The sequence below is a fragment of the Lissotriton helveticus genome, chromosome 1_2 (assembly GCF_964261635.1).
Source record: "Lissotriton helveticus chromosome 1_2, aLisHel1.1, whole genome shotgun sequence".
In the NCBI taxonomy this organism is placed as follows: Eukaryota; Metazoa; Chordata; class Amphibia; order Caudata; family Salamandridae; genus Lissotriton; species Lissotriton helveticus.
The window spans coordinates 405,714,392-405,735,036 of NC_136058.1; the positions used below are offsets into that span (position 1 = coordinate 405,714,392).

General features: G+C 46.7%; 1 protein-coding gene across 1 annotated transcript in view; it reads left to right on the forward strand.

Annotated features, from left to right (window-relative positions):
• The first annotated feature begins 7,693 nt into the window (after positions 1–7,693).
• Positions 7,694–20,645, forward strand: part of LOC144804601 (uncharacterized) — a 64,908-nt gene continuing 51,956 nt past the window's right edge. The window contains 2 exon segments of the mRNA XM_078671919.1: positions 7,694–7,742; positions 17,471–19,234. Coding sequence (XP_078528045.1) covers positions 18,086–19,234 — 1,149 coding nt within the window. The 5' untranslated portion in view covers positions 7,694–7,742; positions 17,471–18,085.

Below are 20,645 nucleotides of genomic sequence, written 5' to 3' on the forward strand. Positions count from 1 at the left end.
CCCTTGGTAGAGAAAACTCCGCAGCAGGAGTATAAGCAAAAACTCCGGTCTAGTAAAATAAGTCAGTCAGTTTGATTGTCTAAGTCCTCCCCTAGGTGAAACGGTTAGACTGTTTCTGACATGTATAAAATAGACCCCCATAGTGAGAGAGTTAGTCAAAACTCAAACCGATGTATCGTTTTTCTGAGTTTCATATTATTCATCAGCATAATGATTTCCTGCACTAGTTACGCATTTTTCCTGTGTTTCCCAGTCCCTCATGTAAATAAGCATTCTAATGTTACAGTAGAACACACGTTTAGTGATCTGCCTCCTCACGAATATTCATACCGCCTCGCTATGCGTAACAATACCTTCATCCGTATGTTGCATTATTCACACCAGACCAGCAATGCCACTAATTGTTGGGTGTGTGGTCGACTCCCCCCTTTCCAGACGTCGAAGGGAGTTCTGCCACTTTTTCCTTATCCTTTTTCACATAATGGTTCGTGTGGAGCATGGTCCACGTTAACGTCATCCTCAACAGATATGTCTTTTCTTAACAGCACATGTTTCCCAGACAAGCAAGGTTTCCCCCACAGAACAGGTTTAGATCTAGAAAATGAAGTGTATAATTTAGGTAATTATTCGTCGAATTTTATGGTCCTGAATGTTCAGTCTGATACTACTCCAGACTCACCTGCTATTTCAGTACTACCAGTCAAAGGCGAATTATGCGTCCGAAATAAGGGTTCCGTACACGTAGGACATAGTGATTGTACTACTATTGTCAAGTATAGTGACAGCGGGAAATCTATTTTTAAAGCTTCACGTCATTCTTATTTTGTTTGTGGTCAAACTGCATATGTTCGTCTGCCCCTCGATTGGGAGGGAACCTGTTACATTGCCTTCCTACTGCCACCTGTTTTCCTAGCCCCACCTGACTACCATAGGAATTCCTTCCTAGTACATACTAGACACAAGAGAAACCTCCCGATTGTCGACTATACTGAAACTGCTGCAGAGCAATTCATTGATATTGATAAAGGTGTGTTCCCTTATTTAGGTACAGTTGTAAACAGTAAGCTAATCCGTAGGTTAACAAGAACCCTTGAAGCAGTAGTAGATGAGACTGCCTCCGCTCTAGGTAACTTAACCGAAGAGCAATCCTTTATGAGAATCGTTGTGCTCCAGAATCGTCTCGTCCTTGACGTCATACTGGCCGATAGGGGCGGGGCCTGTAGAGTCCTCGGATCTAGTTGCTGCATTTTCATTCCAAATAACGCGCCGTCTGTTTATTCAGCTATAACCAGACTTCATAAAATTGCCCATCTGTTACACCAAGATCCAGGCACCTGGACATGGTCCGGTTGGTTCTGGAATATAATTTCCGCCTGGGGATGGAAAGTCCTGTCCTTTCTAGGTATTGCAGTAGCGATCATATTCAGCTGCTGCCTCTGTATACAATGTGGCCCTGCGATTTGCGGCATGTGTGCTACCTCTTGTATTCCTAGTCCCAAGCCTCGTTCTAAATCCCGTTCCAAGACAATTCGAGATGAACAAATGGTACTGTATGAAATAATAGATGGTATCATGAATATTGATGTTTCCTGATGGAAACGTAGTGACAAGGAAGGAATGTGTAAAAGTAAATTTTGTCATGTTCTGTGTCCCTACGTGTCATCCATCATATGTTATGTGTGCATGACCAATATGCATATGTTATTCCCCATGTCCGATTAATGACGCAATTACAGTTGTGTCCACCTCTAGTATGCTAGTTTCCAGTCCTCGTGAATACTACAGATATCAGGCCTATGTAAAATAATGTTGCCACGTTTCTCAGTGTGCACGTTATTCTATTATAAAGTCCCCGTTTCCAGGCCTCAAAAGGGCCTGGACATCAGATTCAGCTCCTGTCTCCTGAAGCCTCGCTGAGGAGCGATACAGCCCCCACCTGTATCCTCGACCTTTCACTTACTTCCTGCCTCGCAGTGCCCGGTGCAGCTTGGCTCTGCCTCTGAGTCTGCCAAGACTATGTTATAGTTCCAGTTATCAGTTCAGTCCTCCTTCTCTGCATTCCTAAGCTACTGAACTGCATCAATAGTTTCCGTCATTGTCTAGCCTATGCGGCTCCATGTTAAGAGAAATACTGTATTTAATGGTCATTTAATATTCTTCATCACGCACTACATGTAGAATAATGCATGGTCTAGTCTTAGAGTCAATTAGCTTTTCCCCTCATGACTTCTAGTTTATATCAACATGTTCCCTAAACATTAGATACCAGATAGGGTTTAGGTACATGTCGCTCCGACCCTCCAGACTTTAGTCTCTGCTCCTAGCACAGAGTTCATAGCCCCCAGCTTCTCCTCGTAACACGTCATTGCCAGTTTGCGCGCACCACCAGGTTAGAGGTCCCGGCTCCTTAGGTAGCCCCCTCCAATGTTTCCGCCCATTTCATGACATATTCTGTTACGTTTGCATCACATGTCTGAGTTACACCTTCTTTATCCCTTATCTTTCGCGACTGCTACGCGTCACGCCTTCTGCTCCACCCACTGCTACGCCTACTGCAATGTAATGTTATGTGTTTGCGCTATGTATATATGCTCGTGTATTGTTATCAAAAGTTAGCGCGCTCATCCCAGACCCAGCCCCAGCAGCTGCTGGGCCCCTGTCGCCCTGCTGGGCCCTGTCATCCTATTCCTATGCAGGTTGTCCTGTTCCTGTCCTTATGCTGTATTAAACCTGCAAAACTCCTACTACCTCGAATCTTGACTCTTATTTATTGAGCTATCTGTTATGATATATGTCTAGTCAAAAATAGGGTATTATTTATTTATTTACCACACCACAACTAACAATTGACCAAAAGGATTTAGAGTCTTTGGCCTTGAGTGCAGTTCTTAAGTCTTCCCAATTGTCCGCCTCCCACTCCTTCCTGGCCCTCATCGTAGCCAACTTGTACAAACGCCGGTAAAGCTTGATCTTGTCTTTATCCTGGAGCCTGACCGCACAGACCAGTTCATTTTTAGCTTTCCTACAGTTGGCGTTGCACCATGGTTGGACTGTGGCTGTTTTTGCCTTAGATCTCCCCTCTGGGTAGAACACATCACCAAGTTCCCGCACGAGCCCCTGGTGCATAATTAGGGGCTCCATGCCGACTACTGGAATTTCCTCCACCTCCGCCATACCGGAAAGGTGGGGCAGGGCCCTTTGATAGACATCAGCCAGTTTGTTAGGAGAACCCAATATATATGGCCACTTAACTCTCCGCCTGTTATTAGTTAAGGATAGCGGAGGGGTGATTAAATTTTGATCGGAACCTGGGTTAGACAGGCCCAGGCTCCCAGGTTTCAGATACATGACCAGAGGATTGTGGTCACTGTCTTTCCTAGGAAAGATTTTGAAGTCTGAGACCATACCCCAGGTTCTAGCTTCCACCAGGATATAATCCAGGAGGGAATTTTGGCCCTCCCTATTAAATGTCATTTGGGCTGGTCTATCTGAGTTGGTCCTCCCATTACAGGCTCTGAGAGTGGTTGAAAGAGTGAGGGAATTAATTTGTAAGACCAAAGGGGTCCATGCTCTCACCACCTGAATCTGCGGTTCCGTGATGAGCTAGAGCTGGTCCTCTTCGTCTGGGCCGTCGTGGGATGAGTCAGTGAGTGGCTCGAACTTGCAATTAAAATCACCACCCACAATTAGCGTTACTGCTGGGTCCAGAGTTGGAATGAACTGCACAAGTTGATCTATAGTTGGAGACTCCTTCCCACTTACAGTGGGTCTCGAGTAGCAATTAATTAGCGCACCTTGCCTGTTTCAAGAGAGTGTAAGTAACACACATTGCACATCTCGGGACTCAGTGGGAACCTGGACAGCCTGTGCCCCCAGGTGTGTGCCGACCCAAATGCTGAGGCCCCCAGAAGGTCTACCCCTCCCCTTCTTAACTGCTGGTTCGCTAAAGGTTGAGTATCCGCAACTTTGTTCGCCTACCGGTGCCCAAGTTTCCTGGAATAGGCAGACATCATTACTTTCCACAAAAGCTCCCCAGTCTGGGCACAACAGTTTGTTTTTAATTCCAGCCACATTCCAGGAGAGAATTTTAATAGAATCTTTTCCCAACCCCTCCCTGTTTTCGGAGACCACTAGGTTCAAGGTGTCCCCCCAAACAGGTCCCTCCTCTGGTGTGTTTGTAGGGAGTGATTGCCCTGCCTTAGGTGGCTCACTGTCTATGGGCACCTCCTCAGCCTCCGAGGCGGCAATAGACTGGCCCTCCACTCCGCCCGAAGGGGGGCACCCTGAGCCCCTAGAGGGGCGTCAATCAAGTTGGTCTAACACACTAAATCTATTGGTGAGGGCGAGCAGATCACTCCTAGGGCCGTTGTTATTATTCCTCATCCAGGGGATCCGGGTATCATGCGGACTAGGGTCCAGAATACCCTGGTCACCCCTGTTCTGTGACCCTCTCACCCTGTTTGACGTGGGATAGAAATAAGTCAGGTGAAGAGATTGAACTTGTGATTCGGGACACCCTGAGGCCCAGTTAGAGATATAGTCCACCACCCTACTATCCCTGAAATTTATGACTATACAGTCTCCCTCTATGTTTTTCACCCATGGCCCTACCCAACTTACACGTTGTGCAAAAAGAATTTCACTCGATACGTGCAGTGGCAATGGCCTATTATAGTTGAGCCAATGTATACATTTATTCTTAAGGATGGCATAATCCTCCCTGCTCTCTTGGCCCAGGGCTGGCACTCCAGAAAGGACAACCACATGCGGAGCGGACTCAGGTGGAAGAGCCAGACAATTAGTTTCTAAAATAAAGGATGGGGGATTCAGAGTTACACTCCTGGAAGGACTAGTATGGGGATTGGCGAGCCCACCAGCCTTCGCCTGCTCAAGGGGTCTATGCCCCTCTGTATGCCCAATGGTGCCCTCCCCAGCTAGATCCCCCTGACTCCGCGCCTGGAGTCTCTGGGGTAGCAGGTCTATGGGCTTGTCTTTTGGCAGTACCGGGGGGTTACAGTACACATTATTCAACCCAGATGGCCTCAATGGAATGTCCTTAGTTGCTAATGAATCAGAAACCACCCCCTCCCCTAGGACGACAGAGTGCAATTGTTCCAAGCATGTGAGTCTATTTTCATTGGCATTCAGTCTATCGTGCAAAGGGCCACAAGTCTTGACAGATATTTTCCATTTTGGCCCAGAAATCTACACCCAAGTCCGTGTGGCAGGCATCATTAAAGTCTGAGGATGCCCTAGATGCATGATCTGGACGCTGGTCCGCTGATGGACTCACAACGACCGTTGGCAATTGGTCCTTTCCCCCGCCATTACATTGGGTGCGCCCCCCGCTTCCTTTTGGCTGATGCTACCGCAGCCTGCTGCACCTCTCTTCTGACTGGTTGCGGAGCGAGTTTGGAGGGTTCTGGAGGTAGGGCATATAAGACCAGGCTTCAATCCTGGTCGCCAATGTATCCTGTACAGAAGATAGAGCGTCCTCCCCAACTAAAGATACCTGAGGTCTTATTTCTATTTGCACCTGGTGAGGAGGACCCTCTCCACCGCCCCCCCTGTTAGATGTTTCAGGTGATGCCAACCTAATAGGCGATGGGACCTGTGCCAACCGACCCAGAGAAGACCGCTTGTCGAAATTGGGATCCAGAGATAGCCTTTTTTCAGTAATGTCTATCTGTTGGGCCAGCATAGACGATGCCCTAGTGAGAAATTGGTCAAGAGTTCCAATAAAGGACCCACCAGGGATCGATTTTCTACCCTTTCCCACTTTTGTGCCCGCCATAACTAATTGGAAGCCACAGTACTTTTAATCAAGGGCAATGAAATAAAGCGGGCACTACAAAACTCTGCCGAGGGTTGAGGGCTGAAACAATCAAAATTAAATCACACCAACCTTGGCTTGGACTTTTGCGGTGAAGATGAAAGAGGGTGGGCCCATCCCGTCCTCACCCGGCCTCGAACGGGCTCAAACGGGCCCGCCCTTGGCCGGGGCTACGCCCGGCACGCGCCCGCGCACCTTCCGTGGGACGTAAATAGGATTCTGGTTAAATACACCTATGCGTGGGCGTGGCGGTGTAGCTGGTCGTGGCCCCGCTGTCTTCTGGGGAGTGTGGTTCTCCCGGATTCGTGTGCCCCTCTGCTGTTTCAAAACACTGCTACTGCCTCCAGGTCTGCGAGCGTTTGCCGCGAAGCGGGAAACGCAAGAAGTATTTAGGCACCTGCGCGTGGGTTTGGCGGTGTAGCTGGTCGTGGCCCCGCTGTCTTCTGGGGAGCGCGGTTCTCCCGGATTCGTGTACCCCTCTGCTGCTTCAAAACACTGCTACTGCCTCCAGGTCTGCAAGCGTTTCCCATGCACATATCACTTAAGGAACTCTGAATCGTGCTCCACATATGGCCAGACATGGATGCTCTACTGCTAATGCTGCAGAAGCAGAACTGCTGCATTCCAGGCCGTCCGGCTGGGGCCTCAAACAACTGTCCTGGACGCCCTTATGAACTGAAGGAGGACCAACCCTGCCCTTTTGCGATACCACGGAAGGATACCCATTTTAGAGACTACTTTATTACTCTTCCTTCTCCTCTACCGCCTTCTTCTTGTGCTTACTGTTCCCTACTTGCTCTCCTCATGTATCCGAGGCCTCACTAAGGTGCAATGTCTCGACTACTTCGCAACCTCTACCTCTGCTGATCCTCTGCCTTCTGTCTTTCTTCGTATTATCTTCTCATCTCTTCCGCCTACTCTGTAACTATACTTGTGGTTTGAGTCATAGGGTTCAATGCCGACGTTGGGGTGTTTTGGGGGAAGTGTGAGGGTAGAGTGATTGTCTGTAGTGGGTTTGGGCTCATGTTGTGGGAGGGGGTGGGATTGGGTTGGGGTTACTATTTTGCGTGATGCATTTCACAACGTATTGGTCGCCTGTGTCTGCTCACCGTAGGCCCATGGAGACATTTGGACTTCCCACAGCAGCTTCTCATCAAACTCCACATGTGCTAGGGGAACCGCCTTCATTATCTGAAAAAACACTCCAAGTGCACACTTGACATACGTGTTGTATGCATGTTCAGAATTGAGATTATCCTAAGTGTAAAGAGTCAGAAAGTCTAGACTATTATGCATTTCATTCTTAGCTTTATCAGCATCCACGTTAAACACAGTTACAAAAAGTCTGCACTTCCCAGAGACCATTGGAATGCATGAGTACAGAAACCTGCATCTGGTGCACCGTCATGGCACACGAGGTCTTGTTAATCCTCCCGTGCAATGAGTACCATTGAGTTGGGTAACAACAAACATCTGTTATTCAACACCAGGAAACCTTCGGGTAATCGTGCGCTTTACAAATACACCTGTTATGTTATGTTATGTTATGTTGTGTTATGTTATGAAGCAAGTCCTCTTCTCTGATAATGAACATTAAAAACAAGATGCACAGGCTTTTCTGTTTTCAGTATCTCTGGGTTCTAAATTGTTTTTTTCCAGTGTTTTACTAAATTAAAATAAATACATCTTATTTTTGATCTTTAAACATTCACTGGGCTGATGTTTATCCTAAAAAAAAGTTGTTTCTTTCTTTCTCTTGTTTGTTCCTATTGCCGTTTCTAATATCCATCTATCTTCTAACTCTTTGCTCTTTCAGGTAATGTTTAATTTTTTCCTCACCTCCACACCTGTCTCGTTTACCATCGATCTCTTTCCAACAGTCTGGTCCCTCCACACAAGCAGAACAGAGGTATGTTTGCACCTCATTAATTTTTGACGGTAGCAGTGTAAAAACCTGGGTCGGGTCGGGGACAATCGATATTTGCCCGGCGGTATGGCCTCTGTGACCCTCTAGTTAATTAATCAATGAAGAGGCAGGCGCTGGAGACTGGAAGGCAGGAAACAAGGTTTTTATTCTCTCCGGAGGAGAACACAACGAAACGGACAGAAGGTATCGTTCTGAGGTGCTCTAACTTACGTTTGAGGCCTGGCCCCCTTATATACAGTGTTTGTGGTTTTTATTATAGTTTACATACATGTGACAAAGCTTTGATATACGGAAAGACATTCCCGGAATCCCCCTTTGGGGCCCGTTCCCACACACATTTACAGTTGAAATCCCCACCCTAGTCATAACAGGTGATGAGTATCACGCAGCTGGATATTCCGCTGATTCACGGAATGTGGGGGGTTTGATCGGGTCTCATGGAGTGGGGGCTTTGATCAACCCGGGGATCCTTTGATGGGGGACGCTTTCTATTGTACGGGGAGGGGCAAGGAATGGTATCGGCAGAGCGGGGTGTCGGCCTGGGAACGGGGAAGACAAAACGGGCACACGGGGAAAAGGGGGTTTGCATCTAAGGGCCGGAGATCATGAAAGGGAAGCAGGGAGGTGTCGCGCTGGGAACAGGATGGGGGCCTGGGGCAGAGCAGCGCCGAAGAGGGGTTTATGACTCAAGGCAGGTGCAAGCAGGGGGGTGGTCAGCGTGCAGGCTTAGGGAAGGCGAAGGGCTATGTCAGGGGCCAGCGGCATGCAAAAGGGTTCGTTCTGATCGGGGCATCTTAAAAAATGGCGGGCGCGCACGACAAAAGTGTGGCATCAGGGGAAGAGGCAAGATGGCGCAGATAATGTTCACCAGAACGTACTAATTTTCAACAGTCCTCCCTTTAACATATTCAAGACATCTTGCTGGTTCATTTTCTACTCGGTTCTATTGTGGTGGGCATGAGAAAGAAAACGGTAGGAACCCTAGATGAAAAGAGTCGTAAACAATACATTTTAACATTTCTAGTTTTTAGGAGGTGGGCCTATTTGATAAACTTTGATCAATTTGTCTAGCAGGAAAGTCATAGAAATGCAATACAAAAACGATTCTGTAGCGAGAGCAAGTATTTCATACAGGCAGGTGATTACATATATATCAGGTTCGGATTGGAGCATGATCAATACAATGGCGGCTGGGAGAGAAATGAGGTCTAGTAGAAACGGCGATTGGGGATGTCAAATGTTCTTTGCTGCCTTTCGTTGGCGCTGTTGAGCACCGGCGGTGGAGCTACGAGTCCAGCTCGGTTCTAAGTTCTGCGTTGCAGGGCACGACCCTTTCCTCGCGTTCCTGGTCGGAAAGGTCCCTTTCGCCCTGTGTCCTTTGAGGTGTTTGTCAGAAAGTTCAGATGGAAGAAGAGCGTACAAAAACAGTCCATAGGGTAGGTCAGAGGAAAAGGGGGATGGAGCAAGGCCAAATTAGGAACAAACTAGGGGAACGAGAGACTTCAAATAGGCGGGCGTGTGACTGAATTCAGAGAGCGGGGACTTGTCGACAGACACTGGACATCGAGCAGGGGCATCAGGTCGACCCTTTCTTCTCATGTTGTCGAAAACAGTGCCTCGTCCTGCAGCTCTTTTCTGTCGTGGTCTCGCCTTGGCTAATGTCGCAGGTGTTCCCTAGTCTGCAGTCAGGCCTCGTGCTCCCACATCCGGTCCTTCTCTCCTCCAACAGCAGTACCCTTAAACAAGTTTGAAAAGACAGTCTTTAGAGAATTTGCAGATGAAGATAATCAAAAAGTCTATTTCTCTCCCAGCTCCAGGCAAAGAATGAAAAATGCCTGTCATATTAGTGTTCACAACTGGCATATGAATGACCGGTGACGGGCTTGTTGGATTTACTATGACTTTCCTTTACAATTATTTACTACGCAGGTATTTTGCCGGGAGACGAACATGGCTAAACATTTCCTTTCTATTGATGCATCCTGCTTTTCAACTACTACGGGGTTCATTTTGATGATTTCTTTACCTTGGACTAGTCTGTTAACCTTGTAAAACATCATTCTGGATCCTACGTAACCTTTTACAGCCCGATTACTTAATTAGGAAGGACAGGGGTTTTATGGGAAACAACCAGGGACATAGGAAACTTGTGGTAAGGGCATAAATCGACCCATCTCTCACAACCGGAAATGAGGGGTAGTTTCATAATTCCAGTTTTTGGGCGGCTGATACAGGGGGGTAACAGGGGTGATCTTTTTTCCTGGTTTGGGTATTGCGACAATTCGGGGAGGGGAGGGTCGCGTATTCTGAGGTCCTTGCTTTATACCATAGGAGCCGTCGACATGTAGTTCCCTTATTTCGGGCCAGATTAGGGAACCTCTGTCGCCTTACCTGTCCTTTCCCTTACGGCCCAACCTCGGTTCATTGGCTTCTAGCGGAAAAGGAGAGGTAACGACGCGGCCTCAGGGTGATTGTATTAAAGACAAGTTTTTGTGCAAATACTGACGGTATTTGAAGCCAATTAGGTGGTGTGCTAGGGGTGGCAGTCTGCCAATTTCGGGGCTAATCACTCGGAAGAGTGGGAGTGCAAAAATAGAGGGAGAGAGAGAGAGAGAGAGAGAGAGAGAGAGAGAGAGAGAGAGGAGAGAGAGAGAGAGAGAGAGAGAGAGAGAGAGAGAGAGAGAGAGAGAGAGAGAGAGAGAGAGTGCAACGGCAGACTAAATAGTACACGTGCAACAGAGAGGGTGGCAGTGTATTCAAGAAAGGCTATTTAGTGCATTACACAGTAAAAGGCATTCACGGGTCTGCGTTAGAATCTTGTAATCATGCAGTTTGAGCATTAGACAGGGTAGAGGGGACGTGCTTTGAGAAAAAAGGGAAAGAAGAAAGGAGGTACCATTTTGTCGCACTTCTCGCATTCTCGGTCCTTCGACCAGTTGGGTCAACGCCTCAGTCACACACACACATTCCCTCATAGTTTCGCATCATACGTGACATGGGTTCATTCGTCCGGTCTGGTTTAAGGGTGATCACTTTTTATCAGGTTGTGCTAATTTCTTTCGGGTTTGTTCGATACGTGAGTAGTTTGCAGGCGTGCTTAGACACCACCTTGCGGCGCCAGTCCGCTTCGTGTATTAGACATGGCGAGGCTTCAGATCTTCGCCACACCTCGGCTGTAATCTCTGATGTAACCTGCAGAGGGAGGAAAAAAGGGGGGTGGGGGAGACAGCATTCGCGCGCATTCAAATACATGGATTCATAAGTCCTTTACTTACCTCTTACTCGTCTTTCCTCCTTGGGGCAGGGTCCCCGGGGATATGGTTTCTGGAGTCGAGGGGGGGGTAGTGTGTCCATATAGGTCGTGTGCGGGGAAACGTAAAAAGGAAACCAGAGGTGCCTAGTGCGAGGTATCTAGTCAAAGGATGTATCTCACTATCGGGGTCCTTAAACCTCTTTCAACGCTGTGGCGTTCTAAGGTTCTTCGGTTCTTGGGTCCCTGATACTTTGGAACGTGGTACTTTATTACATTTACATTATTTCATTTCACCCTCCTTTTACATTCCCTCATTTACACCGTTCGTTTTACCCATCCTTGGAAGTCAAGGTCTTCCTCTACGCGAGAGTTCATGAGTCAGTCGCGTACTTTGAAGGCGGAGTGTCGTGTTGTCGATCCGATCCGTCCTCCGGGGCTGGGCAACCATCTTCTTTTAACCTTAAAGAGAGAGCAGAGTAGGGTGCACAGAAAAGAACTTTCCCACCGATCCCACATTTTTAAAATAAAGCATGTAATACCCGTCCAAAGTTTCAAAAACTTTATTTTGCAAAATCATTTCAGCATGTGGATTATGAGGGTGCGGTCGTATTTGGCCGGTCGTGGCAATGGCTAAAGTGCGTACAGTGGGGGGGGTGTCGTTTGCAGCAATAAAAACATCGGAAAGTTTTACTCATTCATTTGTAAGAAACTAAAACGTCTATTAATTGGCTGGGGGTTCGGGGGCATTTATTTTCATAATTTAGAAGCATAATCATAATAGTGGTAATCGGATTTCCTATATGCATACCGTACGTGTGCGTCGTAAATGAGGTTTACATCAATTATAAAAATATAATACATTGTACATTTGTAATCAACATTTGTAACGGGGATCCTTTCATACTGTTCGTCGAGTGAGTTCTCCTTGTCTTTTCTAGCCAAGTGTACAAAGGATCATATAAAATCTCAGAACATCAAGTTTATATTAGTGCGAAGGAACACCACGAGGTGTTTGTAAGTTCCGATTGATACCAGCGCCATTTTGGGCGGGGCCGGCTCAGTCCGGAAGCAGCATCAGGGGAAATGTTTCCCATTACTGGCAGTTTGGACCAGAGTCCTTTTCGGCAGTTCTAGAATTCATGCTAACAGAAGGAGTGGCAATGTCATGTTTGTTTCGTTGGCGATCAAGGCAGCCGTCCCTTACCGGAAACCTGCAAAGGCCGAAGGTTCCGTCGGGGACCTTTGTAGGATCTTCAAGGCTGCGGAGATGCTGTCGGAGATGGGGGTTCGTGCTCCAGGGGGCAAATGTCCGAGTTATATGGCTGGTCAAAGTTACTCTAGTGGCCGGGGCCCGTCTTCCAGCGGACCCAGACGCCATTTTGAGGCCCTACCGGGGCCACTCTCGTCGAGTTTGCAAGAGTGGAAGAGACCCTTCGGAGTGAAAGGAAGAGGTCCCTGTTTTGTGAAAGCGGGACGTTCGGCTGGGGTGCAGCTGTGATGCCCCCACCTGGGGGGCGAGGGAGACTGGTTCGCATCGTCTCCTTCTCCCGGTGCACTCCATGCCGCTCCTTTTCATCGCCCCGCATGAAGGTTTCTCCACATCCGGTGTTCCCCAAGTCCTGTGCTCGGTGCTGTGGGAGTATGGCCACCATTGCACGTTCGGTGCTGCGCAAGTACTGGGGTGCCACCATGGTGTGTTCGGTGCTGTGGAAGTATGGGCACCATCGCCTGACTGGGGGTGTTCGGCGTCGGGCCGGGGGCTGGGAAACCTCCTACCGGTGGAGGTGGGAGAGGCTCGTCCGCGTCGCCTCTCCCTCCCAGCCCAACTTGGACAAATTGTTGTGGAGGTACGTGTAGGACATCCCGCCGTCCAGAGCTGCTGCGGCTGTTACGGAAGAGAAAAGGAAAAAAGGTGCCTCGTTCTCCTCTGGACATGTGGCGGGACTACCTACAACAGCCCGGGCTGCTGGCTCCTGCCTCTCCTCCGGCTCCCCCATACGTTAAGATTTCCTGTCCAAGAGTTGGCGGCCGGGCCCGCCTTATATGGGTTGCCGTTGGTTGGGCGTAGCCGTAACCCTGCCCAACTTTGGAAGGTTCCAGAATGGGGGGGGGGCGAATGTTCTGTTTGACTTTCATTTTTCTACAGTTTTACCGTTATTATTCCTTGTTTGTTGTGCTAAATTAAAAGTTCAAGTTCATTAATGGTCTACGGTTTTTGTTTTACCATTTCTTTCTTTCAAGGTTGCTTTTATGCTAAGTTTCTGCTAACAGAGGTTGAGTAACACGGAAACACGTGTAGAGGGATGACGCAGATTTGTACATTACATACACACAAACTCAGACGGGGGACAGTACAAGTACGACATACAAAGACCCAAGACGAATATAAAACAGTTATTGGTCATAATTATCTCTTTCCGTCTGTGAATTTGAAACGAGGCTGGGTTCCTGTCTTGACATTGCCCGACCTAGGAGAACTTGAGCATGCCGCTGAGATTTTCCTGGCGAAATCTGTGCCATCGGGCATAATCAAACGTGGTGGTTCTGTCTGGTCTGTCTATGTAAGTCGGGTTCTTCTTTGTCTCGCGCTTTTTCCCGTACTGCCGGTCTGTCGTTCCTGTCGGCCCTTTGCCTTTACTCACGCTCAGTAGAGTCGGGCATTGGGCTTTCCAGTGTCCGACATACCTACAGAAAGCGCATTGGTCTGGCCCTAAGTCTAGTCGTCTTTTGCACAGTGTCGGGGGATAAGTTGTGGGTAGCGGTGTCCTGGGGTTGTCCTGTCGGTATATTTCTCTACTTGGTTTGTCCTCGTCTTTTCTCTGTCGTTTCGTAGCTTCTCTGCGCCACATACCGAGACTGTCGAGCATAATTGGCGTTGTCTTATTATTTCGAAGGGCTATTTCTAACGTTTCTATTTTATCAAGGTCAAAGGATCCTGTCAGTGGCCACTGTTTGTCTTGACTCTCTTCGGTATACCTGTGCCACAATTTATTATAGGCTATGGTGACTAATCCATAGTTTATGAACATGTCCTTATTAGGGGTGCCTTCTAGTGGAGCTATATGGTCCACCTCTAATACGCGGTCCGGGCTAAACAGGCTATTTATCAGTGGGGAGAAGACAGACATGACGGCTCGTAACGAGGGACTAAAAAGTCAGCACTGCCTATCTTATCACTAGGTGCAAAGACCGTACAGAATATTTCTATTCGACGTTGTTTGCAGGCAGTGAATACCTCATGGATCAAAAAAAATGATAATAACCAAACGACCAATAAATAACAATGGGGAGAATGAGTAGGTCCGCAAAGATCTGCGTTACCTACCCTTTTCACTATCTGCAAAAAGGGTGGTCTCTTCCCTGTTTGCAGACAGGGAATCTCCAGGAAACAATAGTTTTGCGAACAACAGTTCAGTTTCAAGTAATTATTGCGTGGGGGAGAAAAAATAAGCACGGTTGCTGCCCTACCTATCCTCCACTGCTTGCAAAGAGAGAGCCCGTTGTTTCTCCGTTTGCAGACAGTGAATCTCCAAACAAATAAAAAAGAGCAATACTAGTATTTTTAAACAAACAAGCAATCAAGCAATTTTTCGCAACTTGTCGTGGTAACACGACCTTACCCGGACCGTATGGACAGTTTCTTGTCTTCCGAATCCAGCGCCCGATCGTCCTCTTTTTCTCGTATTTCTCACGGCACTCCTGATGGTTCCCAGTCAGGACCGTAGATCACTCGAGAGAGGTCTGTTCGGAACTAGTGAAGTTCGGATGATCGGCTGCCAGACGAGGGTCTATTGGGCAAGAGCTCTCCCGATCGTTGCAGTCGTTCACTCTGTCGTCGGGACCTCTCCCACTGGATCCACGAGTCGCTGATGGGCCCCACGCTTGGGACGCCAATTGTAAAAACCTGGGTCGGGTCGGGGACAATCGATATTTGCCCGGCGGTATGGCCTCTGTGACCCTCTAGTTAATTAATCAATGAAGAGGCAGGCGCTGGAGACTGGAAGGCAGGAAACAAGGTTTTTATTCTCTCCGGAGGAGAACACAACGAAACGGACAGAAGGTATCGTTCTGAGGTGCTCTAACTTACGTTTGAGGCCTGGCCCCCTTATATACAGTGTTTGTGGTTTTTATTATAGTTTACATACATGTGACAAAGCTTTGATATACGGAAAGACATTCCCGGAATCCCCCTTTGGGGCCCGTTCCCACACACATTTACAGTTGAAATCCCCACCCTAGTCATAACAGGTGATGAGTATCACGCAGCTGGATATTCCGCTGATTCACGGAATGTGGGGGGTTTGATCGGGTCTCATGGAGTGGGGGCTTTGATCAACCCGGGGATCCTTTGATGGGGGACGCTTTCTATTGTACGGGGAGGGGCAAGGAATGGTATCGGCAGAGCGGGGTGTCGGCCTGGGAACGGGGAAGACAAAACGGGCACACGGGGAAAAGGGGGTTTGCATCTAAGGGCCGGAGATCATGAAAGGGAAGCAGGGAGGTGTCGCGCTGGGAACAGGATGGGGGCCTGGGGCAGAGCAGCGCCGAAGAGGGGTTTATGACTCAAGGCAGGTGCAAGCAGGGGGGTGGTCAGCGTGCAGGCTTAGTGAAGGCGAAGGGCTATGTCAGGGGCCAGCGGCATGCAAAAGGGTTCGTTCTGATCGGGGCATCTTAAAAAATGGCGGGCGCGCACGACAAAAGTGTGGCATCAGGGGAAGAGGCAAGATGGCGCAGATAATGTTCACCAGAACGTACTAATTTTCAACAGCAGGCGAAAGGTTAATGTTTGGCATTTAACACCCCTTCCTGTTCCTCTATTCTTCAGACAGAGGTAGAGTGGCTGTAATGGGTTGCTCAGTACTGTGCTTTTGTAAGTCATCTTCATTGTACCCGGTTCTTTATCTCAAAATGGTACTAGGCTATAAACGTATTTGGGTCTGTGCCTGCTTTACCTGATAGCAGAGGAGAAATGTGCAAAGGAATAGGCGCACATGCTGTTAGTTACAGGCTCTTCGGTTACAATGCAGCCATTAACCCATCACCCAGCTAACCTCAAATATCACTCGTAGACTCTGTCCCTGCCTTGGACCCGATAGGAAGCACCACTGCTTTTTGGCTAGGTGTGTGCTGTACAAATACCACATGCATAACACCTTTTTAAGAAAGAACACTTTGGGGCCAGCAAGCTGTGCTGCTGTAGGAAGGACCAGCTGAAATAGTAAAGAAATGTGGTGGCCGCTCCACACTTTGGATCATTTGTCAGTGCGTTTCGCTCCATTAATTTATTTTATTTTACAATGTTGAGCTGTGCCTATGGGATTTTGTGTGTATTGGAAAAGCAGTGCTAAGCATGTGGGCCTTAGCAAAAGCTGTGTAGGGACTGTGTACTTGCTGGGCATGTGCGAGAGTCGCAGAAGGCACTTTATCTTTCTGTGATGTGGAGCGTGCGTTGTTCTGGTGCATTCTTCGTCCTGTGTAAAGAATGAGCGCACCTCAGTATTGTTCCATTAAATGTGGCCACGGTGGTTTGTACAGGTGATGTTGAAAAGAATGAGTGGGAGGAAAGACCCATGAAAAGTCATAAGAATTACGTGGTTCGAAGATCTTGTTCAAAGGCTTTTGGGGTAGAAAGGGAATGTTGACAGCAAGGATATGCCAGCGAGGTGCAGGTGAATAAGGGCAAGAACAGGTCCTACTTTATGGCTGAAAGCGTGGAGGCCAGCCGAGGTATAGGAGGTCTGGACAGAGCCATTTGACTTGAGTGCTTCGGCTGCTGGTCCAGGAGTGAAAGGATGCTAACAGGCTTTGGTTTTGGCTCACCATTCATGCCCTCGCTACACAGATGCACCACAGCTATCTCAAGCTCTAAAGTTCAAGGTGGGACAACTAAACAACAGACCAGCCCAGTCTCAAAGCTGGCAAACTAAAAATGGCAAAAAAAAATTGAAAAAAGTAAAACCACAGAGTAAATAAAATCAATAAACTGCTGCTCTACAACATAATGTGGGAGTAGTGAATGAAATCCAGGCCCCTCTGCAAACAGTCAGATTTGACGTATGGTGCAGCATTCCAATGTTCACGCCGCTGTCTTGGGTCTTCAATGTATATCTATTACTCCAAGAGCTGTTCTTGTTTTAACAAAATCTTGACCATATGCCTCTGCGTAGAGCTGTAACTAGTGTAAGAGTGCTAGGCGACTGCGCGCTTTAAACATTTTTTTTTTACTAAGTTGCTCCATTAACACTGGTAAATAACCACCTTTGCTGAAATAAATAAGATGTGGCATGTTCAACAGAATTTGTATTTAAATATCTGTGTACGGTATACGTATGAAGGTACTGTGTGCCTTCATATGTTTCAGAGATGGCAATGAAGAGATGTTTTTACAATTAAAATGTCTATGCACGTTCCAATATGTTTCCATTTAAGTAATGTTAACTCTCTTTACATCCAACAGAAAACAATCCTTGAATTTACAAAATGTTTAAGACCAATGAAGATAATACTGTAAAGCTGCAAAAACGCAGTCCAAAATATTGAGTTCCATTGTTCAGGAAAACATAAGTGCCACCGGAGACAGCCGATTCTGAACATAAACTGACAGATCCTGGATGAAGCAGACAAGGGCAATTCCGTGATTCTACGAGTCTCAGCTGTGCACCTCCATGCCTCAAGACGAAGAAATGACCTCTAGAAAATTAAGACAACCCTGATAAACCACCTCCTTTGGAAACATGCCCAATGCCAGCTCTGATTGTGCGAATGCAGGATGTGATTACAGCACTGCTTTAATTTCTAAATTATATCAAACCACTATTCAGTGCTAGAGGTGTATTATAAATTATTTCAGGCCGTTCCTCAGCAACCAGAGAAAAGCACAATAGAATGGAGCCAGACAACTAAAAGTTAAAGTAAAGAGGAGTTATGCTGTCTAAAATACAGAGTACTGTCCCAATTTTCACCGACCAAAAGGAGAACAGATCTAAAGACACAATTGCCCACAAAGAAGCCTTACACACATTATAAGTGTGGCAAGTAGTTGGTGACCATTAAACATTTTTGTCAAATCAAAATGCAAATGTGCAAAATATCACACACATACAGGGAATGCGAGAATAATACACATGCTTTATCAGCCATGTTGGCCCATCAGGAAGTACAGTCATGGTATGTAAACAAATATATACCCAACTCAGAGACACTAACCAAGAGCAAAGTATCAGACACATGCTGTGCGTGCTTTAGTTGGTCATCAGAACTAATGCACCTTCAGCAAATGCACACAGGAGAAAAACAATTCAAATGCACTGAATGTGTAAAGAGCTTTAAGAAATTATCAGTCCTACAAAGACATCAGCGAACACACACAGGGGAAAAACCATACCATTGCTCTGAATGTGTAAAGAGTTTTAGTCAGTTATCATCTTGCCAAAAACATCAGCAAACACACACAGGGGAAAAACCGTATGATTGCAGTGAATGTGAAAGTAGTTTTATGTGTTCGTCAACATTAAGGAAGCATCTACGAACACACACAGGGGAAAAGCCATACAAATGCAGTGAATGTGTGAAGAGCTTTAGTCAATCGGCACACCTAAAACGGCATCAGGCAACACACACTGGGGAAAAACCCTTTCATTGCAGTGAATGTGGAAATAGTTTTAGGGATTCTTCAACATTAAGGAAGCATCAGCGAACACACACAGGGGAAAAACCATTCAAGTGCAGTGAATGTCTGAGGAGCTTTAGTCAATCATCAGACCTAAAACACCATCAGAGAACACACACAGGGGAAAAACCATATCATTGCAGTGAATGTGTTAAGAGGTTTAGTCGCTTATCACACCTAAAAGAGCATCAGAGAACACACACTGGAGAAAAACCATATAATTGCAGTGAATGTGGGAAGAGATTTATGTACTTATCAAGACTAAAACAGCATCAGAGAACACACAAAGGGGAAAAATCATTCAACTGCAGCGAATGTGAAAGTAGTTTTAGTGCATCTTCAACATTAAGGATTCATCATCGAACACACACAGGGGAAAAACCATTCAAGTGCACTGAATGTGAAAGTAGTTTTAGTCGATCTTCAACATTAAGGATTCATCAGCGAACACACACCGGGGAAAAACCATTCCAGTGCAGTGAATGTAAGAAGAGGTTTGTTCGATCATCAGACACAAAACGGCATCAGAGAACGCACACAGGGGAAAATCATTGAAGTTCAGTGAATCTGGAAGTCGTTTTAGTGAATCTTCAACATTAAGGATTCATCAGCAAACGCACACCGGGGAAAAAACATTCAAGTGCAATGAATGTCTGAAGAGCTTTAGTCGATTATCACACCTAAAACAGCATCAGAGAACACGCAAAGGGGAAAAATCATTCAAGTGCAGCGAATGTGGAAGTAGTTTTAGTGAATCTTCAACATTAAGGATTAATCAGCGAACACACACAGGGGAAGACACATACAATTGCAGTGAATGTGAAAATTGTTTTAGTTACTCTTCAGCATTAAGTTATCAGTGAACACACACTGGGGAAAACTATTCAAGTGCAGTGAACGTGGGAAGCGCTTTAGTCAATTATCACACCTAAAACCGCATCAGAGAACACACACTGGAGGAAAAATCATTCTAATGCACTGAAAGTCAAAGTAGTTTTAGTTACTATTCAGCATTGAGGTATCCAGGTGAAAATCTTTTCAAGAGCTGTGAATTTGTGAAGAGCTTTTATTTCTTATCAAACCTACATAGACATCAGTGAACAGCCACAGAGGAAAAGCCATAGCATAGCAATGAATGTGTGAAGAGCTTTTGCCAATTTTTAACCCTACAAAGGCATCAGCAGATACTCACCATCACTCAACACGCATGGAAAAAAACATAGAGATGCAGTGAATTTGGTAAGGAATTTAAGTACTTCAACAATAATACTGACCCTTCTGTGGACGGACACTGAAGCAAACAAAATTCAGTCACTGTGGTATGAAGGCTGTAGGACTTGGCCTTTTTGGTTCCCAAAACTTTTTGCTTTCCCCCTAGACTATTTTCCTGACATAGAGTTGCCAATTTAGATGCTTTGGGTACTTTGCCACTGCTGATCAGTGTCAAAGTACCAGGGTTCCCTATGTAAACTGTAATGGTGATTGGTTGGCCATGATTGGTATGTTGCCTTACTAGTAAAAGTCCCTAGAGGTGTGCACTGTGTGTGCAAGGGCTAGTAATGCAAGGGCGCGCAGAGAGGGGAACTTAGGCCTTTAGTGTAGGGCCTGCGCGCAGAATGCTAAGTTAGCATGTAGTCCTGACAAATGTAACCACTTGTCAGGCCTGCCTTTGCCTTTTACATACACATGGGGCACCCCTGGGTAGGGTGCAGTGTAGGTAAAAGGCAGAACATAAACTGTGTGTGTGTTATGTTCTGAAACTGAAAATCTCACCATTTCGATTTTCACTGCTGAAAGGCCATGCTGCCCATAGGACAGAATGGGGGAGGCTGGGTGTTGTGTTTGTCAGCCTAGTTTTCAGTCAGTTTATAATGGAGAGGTGAAGTTTGGTATGTATGGACTCACAGTGTCATAATGCATCTTTCTGTGTAGGTGGTTTTGTCACTGTGTGTTTAAAGCCACT